This window comes from Filicampus tigris, chromosome 3, assembly GCF_054856515.1.
Source record: "Filicampus tigris isolate MCC_2025a chromosome 3, RoL_Ftig_1.0, whole genome shotgun sequence".
Classification (NCBI taxonomy): Eukaryota; Metazoa; Chordata; class Actinopteri; order Syngnathiformes; family Syngnathidae; genus Filicampus; species Filicampus tigris.
In genome coordinates this window covers 22,106,383-22,116,388 of record NC_141219.1, presented here as the reverse complement: position 1 = coordinate 22,116,388, position 10,006 = coordinate 22,106,383, and the positions used below count along the sequence as shown (strand labels likewise).

General features: G+C 40.1%; 2 protein-coding genes across 3 annotated transcripts in view; both read right to left on the bottom strand.

Moving 5' to 3' along the window:
* LOC147150301 (uncharacterized) overlaps positions 1–2,132 on the bottom strand; it is a 4,302-nt gene extending 2,170 nt beyond the window's left edge. The window contains exons 1-2 of one of the 2 annotated variants that reach the window (XM_086025484.1): positions 1,749–2,132; positions 312–405 (exon numbers count right to left, since the gene is read on the bottom strand). In XM_086025484.1, the coding sequence (XP_085881610.1) occupies positions 312–405; positions 1,749–1,808 (154 nt within the window). In that variant the 5' untranslated portion in view covers positions 1,809–2,132. The remainder of the gene's footprint in view (positions 1–311; positions 406–1,748) is intronic. The other variant, XM_086025485.1, reaches the window with a different exon arrangement.
* A 782-nt stretch (positions 2,133–2,914) lies between these two features.
* Positions 2,915–9,820, bottom strand: LOC147150300 (uncharacterized). Its single transcript, XM_086025561.1, has 4 exons — positions 9,432–9,820; positions 7,275–8,447; positions 4,753–5,001; positions 2,915–4,077 (listed from the first exon to the last, which is right to left on the bottom strand). The coding sequence occupies exons 1-4, from the start codon at positions 9,550–9,552 to the stop codon at positions 3,155–3,157; spliced, it is 2,466 nt and encodes an 821-aa protein (XP_085881687.1). The 5' UTR covers positions 9,553–9,820; the 3' UTR covers positions 2,915–3,154.
* Between the last annotated feature and the right edge of the window lie 186 nt (positions 9,821–10,006).

Genomic DNA, 10,006 nt, shown 5'->3' with positions numbered 1-10,006 from the left:
CTATTAATCAGAGGTGGCTACGTCAGTAAATTTCGTTGGTCTGTCATCTGTCATTCGCCAGCGGCCAGGCCACCCGTCTGTCATCGTAAGTCCGTCATTATTTCAGGCCGGCCCAGTCCGTCAGTCCTCACAAAGTCACTATATTTATTACATGCTGGCACAGCAGAAGCGGACACACAGCCAAATTAAGTGAAAAAAAAACCTAAAAAACGGATACACACATACACAGCGTGGTGAAATAAAAACAATAAGGGACAATGGGACGACCTAAAAATGGAACAGGCACCACAGCCAATACAACCATAGATCACCAGATTGACCAGAGACGTTCAAACTTTTTTTCCCTGTTGGAGGAAGGGGAGCATCTCCTCTACTCCGCTTGAAGCAACCCCGGTGTAGCCACCTCTGTGAACAAAGACACATGAGACACGCATCTCGTGTTTCCGTTACTTGTCAGTGAAACGGAAGTTCATCATTGACAAATTGACGGACCATGCGTCGGTACTGACGGACTGCCACCACTGGGGTTATCGGCGGTTCGGGTGATGGATGAAAAATCGCTTCCGTGTTTCTAAGTTTCCATCATGTGCCATATGTCATCTTCCAAACCGCTTATCCTGTACATGGTCGCGGGGAGGTGCTGGAGCCTATCCCAGCTGACGATGGGCGAAAGGCGGACTACACCCTGAAATGGTCGCCAGCCAGTCGCAAGGCACACACACAGACACTGAGCGGGAACCGATCCCACGCTGCCCGCACACAACTCAGGCGTGTGTACCACTACACCATCAGTGACCCTAAGTTTCCATCATTCGCCAGGAAAATGGGAGTCTGTCAGTGACGGACTGACGGACTTTCCTACAATACTCACGGAACGCCTACCTCTGCTATTAACTCTGAGGGTCCTATTTTGGTATGCAGTTGCCCATGCGCTTGGTTGTGGGTATGTAAACTTATGAGCACAATTGTAGACTACCTTGTGCACAGAGAAAGCAAAAGCCAGATGTGTTTTTCATTCTTCCCATCGGGGTGTAGTTGGCACATTGTGTGCTTACTAATATGATGGCCTGTGTTAATTGTTTGATACCAAAATACAATTTTTACAAAGGTTTGAAAAGTCAAGCTAGGCTTATTTACGTTTGCAAGAAAAATACGATGTTTTGCCGTTTTGGTGAAAGGTTCTCTTATTTGTGTGAAGAGTTTTGCAAAAATAACCAACAGTTACAAAAAATATGCTGCCATCAGAGAATAAACTGTACTCGTTTAAACCATTAGTATACCACCAACAATGACCATAAAACACCAGCATTTCAAATGTTAACCAATAATAATCAAACACTGCTGTACCATAAAAGAAATACTGAACAGTAAACAGTCTACAGCTAAGGATGAAGATACGCAATGTACTGTAGCTCTACGTGCATGTCAACAACTGTGATGATAATAATAATGAATTAATGTATCAGTACATTCCTGTGTAAAACAATGAATATTTGACTGCACAGCACAGCAGAGAAGCTACACTAATTGTGTCGGCATTAGATCTACTTAGTGAAGATTCGATGGCGTTAATAATGTTATATCAACAGAGACAACTTCCACAGCTGGCAATGATCATCCACCGATCGATTTTCTATATTCATGCTTTTATCGTACCTGTCACAAAATGCCGGAAGTGAACTTACTACTAACAAACCTAAGGTTAAAATTACAAACTACAAAAGTTCCCAGCAAACGAGTAAACTAACCTGCTCTTTGTAACACAACTTGATGCTTCTTGAATGTAGCGTCCAGTCGTTGACGTTCATTCTCCTCTTTTGTTCGAGCAAGGTCCTCCTCGTACTCTTCTTTCACACTTTTTGCACACATATTCACACCTTACACTTACTTTATGTCTCTTGACGGCTCTTTGTTAGCAGCTAACTAAGCAATCAGGAGAAACTTCGAAGTTCACCGTGACCAGTTTATCCGGAAAGGAAAAATTCATCCCAGTGACTTGCTGCAGTAAAAAGGTCGTATTTGCTGGTGTATGTTGAGTAATCGGCACACCAAAAAACATTCAATGAAAAATGGACTGAACGCCAGATGCTAAACGCCGTCTTGCTAACTTTGATTTGCACTTCCGGCACAAAAGACGCAGTTATTACGGTCTAGTATATTACTGCCTCCTCAGGTGAGGAGGTGTTATTACACACCATAGCCTCTAGTGACACAAACACACAACATTGTACTGTATTTAAGTAGATTTTTCAGGTTGAGGTTTTATTCCTAAAAAGTATATTCAATCTTTTGGTTACCCACTGTAACATTATGCATAGTTTGAACATTAACTATAGAAAAATACGAAACTGTACCGACATAAATATATTATTACAACATTTGTTGCATATAAAAGTAACATTGTACAAATTACCGAATAAATGTTTGAGAACAAATATTTCTAAGTGATAAAATGTATTTTATTTAAAAGTACAACAAATACTGTGCCATTCTCTCATGCGTCACAAGAGGAAGCCCGTATACCACACTTTGAGAATCATTGAATTAGCTATTCATTAACTTCACTAGCATCGCTGGTGTGCTGGAGCCTATCCCAACTGTCTTTGGGCGAGATGGGGGTGTGGGGGGTTACACCCCGAACTGGTCCTCAGCCAATCGCAGACGGCATCAGTACTGTACATTATTTTTATCTGCACTTAAAGTACAGGAGTTGAATAAGCACTTTCACCAGAGTATATTTTGGACTTTAGTTGAAGTACAGAAAGTGAGTACTTTTGCTACCTTTGCACAACAGTATGTTCTTTAACAGTGTACGAATGGGTGCCATTCTAGTTTAATTATAATATTGGAACATGTGTTTCCATTGTCTGAGAAGCCACAAATATGGTCTTTAATTAACATATGAAAGACTGGATATGTTTGGCAATATTTTATTCAAACGGTTCATTTGACAACAACTATGGACTGCACAGTATATGATATTTTAACCATGAATGAGTAGCACCATTGGTTCCCTGAAAGGTGCTATAATTATTTATGAATACTGTCCACAGCAAATCCAGCAGTGCATCTCGTTTGCAATTGGGCATCAACAGTGTTTGCTACAAGAGAAAGTCAACATTCCTTCAGTTTATTTAAAGTCCTGCAGCTTCCTTCACTGCTGCTTTTCTTTACCGACACACTTGTGTTTCTTCACCTGGTACTTGTAAGAGAATCTTTGACCACACACACTGCAATTGAACACTTTCTCTCCAGTGTGTGTTCGCATGTGCCTCGCCAGTGCTGCAGGATGACCAAAACATTTGGTGCAAACTGAGCAGGTAAAGGGTTTCTCACCAGTGTGGGTTCTCATGTGTTGGACCAACGTTGAACGAACATTAAAACTTGTATTGCAAAACGAGCAAAAAAAAGCTTTTTCCCCAGTGTGTGTTCTTGTATGCGTTCTCATAGTTGCCTTCTGAGAAAATGTTTTACCACAGATTGAGCATGAAAAGGGTTTCTCACCCGTGTGCGTTCTCGTGTGTTTCGTCAAAGTGGAATAATCACTAAAGCATTTGTGGCACACCGAGCAGGAAAAAGGTTTTTCTCCAGTGTGTGTTCTTGTGTGTGTTATCATTGATGTCTTCTGAGAGAATCTTTTCCCACAAACTGAACACATGAAAGGCTTTTCTCCTGTGTGAATCATCATGTGTCGTCTCAGATTTGCATTGTTGCTAAAAGTTTTGTCACAATGAAGACATGCCAAACCTTTGTTGTCAGTATGACTCATCATATCACCTTTACAGTGTTCGTCAGGATCCGTGTCTGGAGAGTGTGACGTGTTGTCACTATTTGACAGTGGAGCTAAGAGGCTGCCCGCCTGTGATCCTCCACAGTGGTCTCCATCGCCTTCATCATCTTCACTCTTCACAATGACACAGTTAAAGGGCAGCTGGGTGACATCAGACTCCTCCTCTCGAAATTGCTCTTCCTCCTGACCGATGCTGTGTTCGTCTTCTTCCTCTTTAATGTAGGGGGACTCTGGCTCCTCGTTCTCCGTCCTGGAGCTCCACTCCTGCTGCTCTTCATCACTGACATCTGCAGGCAACACGAAGACAAGTGCATGTATTTTGGAAAGGTCAAGCTTTACTACGTCATGTTACAATATTATGATCTTGAAGCGTAATGAGGGATTTCATATTTTAAGAAGGGATTTCTAAACAATCACATTATTCTCATAACATTAACCAGTTTTCACTTGAAAAGACTCCTTCAAAGAGTATTGTAACACTGTAACACTTTTCTTCATTATGGCAGGCCAGAGTTAAGTGATGATTGATTGCAATACAGTCCGGCCCAAAGCTAGTGCTTTGGAGTAGGAACTACTATATTGTGTTTGTTTCTTTTATTGCATAAGTAAGTATGCACCTTTTTAAATGATACGACAATGCTATTGCAATTATTATGCGAGCCAACAAATTGACATTTTATGCCGAGTATATATATATAATTTTTTTTTTTTTTTTCCATCATAACATTTCGTGAACGTTTCATTCCCACAACATGTGTGAACACATTGTAGGTATGTATCTTTAACTCAACTCATTGCTGCATGCAAAGTGCTGCTGTACGTGGAGTAAAAATCCTTCATACAACAATTGGTCTTATCATTATTAGTAGATCTTGGGCGTGGGGGCAAAATGTCCCTTGTTAGAATTCCCTGGACCCAAAAGGTTTGAGAATTAAAACGATTGTGGGAGGAGATGAACAAACCTGCTCTGTGCGTTTCATCTTGATGCTCAAAAACAGCGTCCACTAATTGACGTTGACGTTCGTTTTCCTCTTTTGATCGACAAATTTCTTCCTCGTACTCCGCTATCATTCTTTCCAAACTGTCACACAATAAACAACCAATCAATCCCAACACGTAACGCACACGCTGGATCTCCGCTTGGGGATAACAGGCTAACTTCCGCGTCTCTTTGTTAGAAGCTAGCGGGCTAAACAAGCAGGTGAAGCGTTAGTGCACCGACACTGTTTAATCAGTGCAAGACATAAATATGTACAGATGACGTAATCTTAATGGCAATATTACGGATTTAATTGCACCGTCTCGTTTAGACGCTTTCTGCAGTTCCTTATTGGCCGACTCTTTGTATTTCCTGCAGAGTTGGTCCATTCTAGTGCTTTACTGCCTCCTTTGGTGTGGAAGCGTCATTATACTGTAGAAGCGGGAACTTGTTTTTTGACATATACGTACGGTACATGTCAAGTTGAAGTACTGTATGTGACATATACAGTACTTGCCGTCTATTTGGAATCGGGGCCTTCAGTGGAGATTTACCCGACTTAAGCCACCTCTTGATATTATCAGGTTGCATTTATAGAACATACCAATACTAAAAACGCGATATATACTGTATAACAACACACACAACTATGCTTTTGGCATCATTTGGAGCAGTTCACAATCAATCATTATTTAATAAAATGACACAAACTCAACAATTTCAATAAAATGCATCACTGTAAATGTTGATTATTACATGTATTCAAATAGTTACAGATGTATTTTGCTAGGCAAATTTAGCATGCTATGACCAAGTGCTGACATTGTTGTGGGCCCCCTGAGGGAAGTTTGAAATCTGATTGATAAAAGCAACTGTCCCATTTGCTAACATAGTTTCAATTACATGGGGCAGGAACCAGTACAGTCTGAAAGCAGATTATATCGACATGGCAGCACACAGGCCAAAACAAACAAAACACTCTGACATCCACATACCTGTGCTGGAAGTAGTAGACCAAATTAAACCATATGCAATGTAGCAAATAAATGTCATGGCAAAAGTACTACAATTTAGGTTTGAAATGTTGGCCAGTTCTTCTGATAGTGTTTAGGGCAGCAGAGAAGGCCTTACTGGTCGTGACTGCTCAACACTGGGTCATATGATATAATAATGATATGATATGATATTTTTGATCTGTTCAAATGTTCATCAACATATTGCTTTGATTGTGACCTGTATACAACTTGCTTTTGGTTTGCCAAACACTTGTTGGCTTTTCAACAAGGGCCTCTACTTCTGAATCATTATTGAGCCAAGCCACATACTCTAGTCTACATAATAAAATCCATCTTATTTATATTGCGCTCTCACAACAGCTATGAAAAATCGTGGGACATACCACCATACAAAAATGTCACAAAAGGTGGATGCTCACATTTGTGGTCTGTAATTTTGCCATACTGGAACAAACCTTAACGTTGATGCCAGAGAAAGCAGGGTGGTAAACTCTCAAAATAATGCAGATAAGGGTCTTGATCACTATTGGTAGTGGCAGAACCTAATATAGTAATTGCAAGCTGCTCAACAAAAATCACGGTAAAATTATTTCAAGTACAGTGGTACCTTGATTGACAAGTGCCGAGTCGATATGAGCCATTGCTTGTTTTTTTTTTTTTTCTTTCTTTCTTTATATTGTGATCCAAAATGTGAATTACAAAAAGAGAGTTGCTGATGCATTTTCAGACCAATAGTCAAACACACAAATCCAAAATGCAAACATTTGCAAGGAGCATTGAGCAGAGGTTAATGCTGAATTAACTGCATGGTAAATGGCCCAATGCAAGCTTTAAATACAAAGATACTACTGTGTGTGTGCGTGAGCCTTTCAGCTTAATTGCACTTTCTAAAACCAGTTTATTTCTTTACAATCTACAGTCTTTTATACTGTTTTATGGTGTTAATATTTATATTTCCCAATACAGTACTATTTTTCATTATTAAAAACATCTTTAAAACACATGGTGGTGGCAAGAATGGATAATGACATTTAAATTCATTGCGACGGGGAAGATTATTTAATATATGTGAATAAATTAATTTATGAGCTTGGTCACAGAATGAATTAAATTTGCAAGTCAAGTTACCACTGTATTGAAAAGGATGATGATAACTTTGTTCAAATACTTAAGAGCTCCTAAAAATGGATGTACATTGCCTAAAATGGCTGACATTTCATGCATCGTATCCGTATTTCCAATTTTCACAGTGAAACTTTTCAAGCAATGCAGAACATCATTTTAATCACATCTTGATTGATTTATTTCAAATCCATTGTGGTATAAATGCATCATAGAAACTTGAAGTAAGAATGCTTTTGAACATCAGGTTTAGCTGGGCAGTTTTTTAGGGGTCCTGGATAGCAATTTTGGGATCACACATACCCTTTCCATCTACAACAATTTTCTGAGCTTGTCCCAATGTCACATTTTCTTGCTCCTCATGTGCCGCTGCTCTTCTCTGGAGCACACTTGTGCTTCTTAACCTTATACTTGTCATTAAATCTTTTATCACACACGCTGCAACTAAATGGCTTCTCGCCAGTGTGTGATCTTACATGTCTTTGTAAAGCGCCGCTTTGAGAGAAACTTTGACTGCAAATTGCGCAAATGAATGGTTTCTCTCCAGTGTGCGTTCTCATGTGTTGAACCAATGTCTTGTGAATTGAAAAACGTCTGTTGCAGACCGAGCAGGAAAAAGGTTTCTCCCCAGTGTGTGTTCTCATGTGCCTCGCCAATCCTGCAGGATGACCAAAACCTTTTTCACACACTGAACAGGTAAAAGGTTTCTCACCAGTGTGCGTTCTCATATGGTGAACCAATGTTGAACGAACATTAAAACTTGAGTTGCAGATGGAGCAGAAAAAAGATTTTTCTCCAGTATGTGTTCGTGCATGTGTTTGCATCGCCACCTTCTGAGAGAATGTTTTACCGCAGATTGAGCATGAAAAGGGTTTCTCACCGGTGTGTGTTCTCATGTGTTTCGCCAATGTTGAATAATCACTAAAGCATCTGCTGCACACTGAGCAGCAAAAAGGTTTTTCTCCAGTGTGTTTTCTTGTGTGTGTTATCATAGATCCCTTCTGAAAGAATCTTTTCCCACAAACTGAGCACATAAAAGGTTTTTCTCCTGTATGAATTATCATGTGTCTTCTGAGATTCCTCTTGTTGGTAAAAGTTTTGTCACATTGAGGACATGTCAAGTGTGTTTTGTCATTGTGACATGTCATATCACCTTTAGAATGTTGATCATCATCAGTGACAGGAGAGTGTGAGGTTATGCCGTCACAATCTAAGAGTGCAACTAAGCCTCCTGCTTGGGATCCTCCGCAGTGGTTCCCATCAACTTCGTAATCATCGTGATCATCATCATCATCATCATCATCATCATGATCTTCACACTTCACATGAATAACAGTGAATGGAAACTTTCCAATGTCATTCTCCTCCACACCTTGAAGCTGCTCTTCCTCCTGAGTGATACTGAGTTCCTCCTCTTCCTCTTTAATGCCTGGGGGTTGTGGCTCCTTCTCTTCCCCTTTCATATAGGCGGGCTTGGGTTCCTCCTGCTCCACCCTGGAGCTCCACGGCTTCTGCTCCGGTTGAAGATTTTCACTGATGTCTGCAGGAGACAAGATGAAAAACACACATGTTTGAAAAAGTCAAACTTTGCTCAGTCAAGTTATTTTTATGGAAAAAGCCTGACAATACAGTAATACCCGGCCGGCACAATCATGGTTCACAATTCACAAACCTTTTCGCATTTTTTACCTATGGAACCTATCACCAGCTCTTGTCTGAAAAACTCACTTATTCATGGTTTTGCTGTGCTTTCTAAAACGTTCTAACAAGTGACATGATGCGGCCAAATCGCTGTATCAATAGCAAAGTAGCACAGTTGGGTGTGAAGTCCACTGAAGTGATACATTTCTACAGCAGGGGATTCCTGTATCACACTCACTTAGCTCTGTATTGACATCTTGGTCAAAAGTCAAGTCAAGTCAAATGTATTTATATAGCCCTTAATCACAAAAAAAGTCTCAAAGGGCTTCACATGCCCATAGCTGACAACATATTAAAGACACCCCTTTATCTTAACCCCCAGGAGGGCAAGGAAAAACTAAAAAACTAAAAAACATCTGGGGAAAATGAGAAACCTTGAGAAGGTACCACAGAAATCATCATGCAGCTTATTCCAGACCTTCAGACCGCACAGTAACTACAACTTTTAATGTATTTCATTGGACTTATTTTGTATTAAGAGTATTTCTGCACGTCTGCTTTGCCTTTTTCTAGTTATCGTTGTGGACACTTCTGAAATTGCAAATTTTCCTCGTGAATGAATAAAATCTATAAATATTAACAGTATATAACTGGACGATTAGGACGGTTGCAGACAATCACGATGAATCCCACCGAGCCGCCTCCAAATATTATGTAGTTAGTTCATTCGTCCACTCATCTATGTCTTAATACTTTATTAATACGTGTCTTGTCTAAAACGTGTCTTCTAATTCCGGGGATCAGGCAGTGAGATGTACTTTTTGGTTGGACACGAGCTGGTCGGGTAGTGTCAAGTGATTGTGAGAGGAAAAATTTAACAAACCTGCCCTGTGTGCTTCGACTTGTTTCTTGAAAACAACGTCCAGTATTTGACGTTGTCGCTCGTTTTCCTCTTTTGTTCGACCAAGTCCCTCCTCGTACTCTGCTGTCGTTCTCGCGCACATTTTCCCCCCACCAGTTCACGCTCACACTCGATTTCCGTTTAGCGACGTGTTGCTAACAAACGCGTCTCTCTTTTTTCGCATCTATCGGACAAAGATAAATACTTAGCAGGCACATCAGAACGGACTGATACGAAGATCAAATTATGTTTAATCGATTACATGACGGAAATATAAAACGGATTACGAGTTAACAAATAATAAAGGCGATACACTGATTTAATTACATTGTCCTGTCGAATTATTTTACTTAACTGATTTTCCATTTCCGGTAAACATGACACAGTTTGTACATTCTATTGCAATACTGCCTCCTTTGGCATGGATGTCTCATTTCACTAAAAACTTTCTGGTATTGTTGTGCCATTTTCAGGAACTGGAGGATGTCCCCGGCTCCCTCGCGTCATATAGTTTTAATGTACAGTATAATGTTTCGTTGTGCTCCTTGAATAATTTC

Bases quoted from the DNA above. Each gene is read 5' to 3' on its own strand.
- LOC147150300 (XM_086025561.1), bottom strand. From the start codon at position 9,552: ATGTGCGCGAGAACGACAGCAGAGTACGAGGAGGGACTTGGTCGAACA. The intron at 5,002-7,274 runs GCACATGAGGAG...TGTCGGTGCACT, and splicing joins TGCTCCAGAGAAGAGCAGCG to AACGCTTCACCTGCTTGTTT. The intron at 4,078-4,752 runs GTTTGTTCATCT...TGTTGCCTGCAG, and splicing joins AGATGAAACGCACAGAGCAG to ATGTCAGTGATGAAGAGCAG.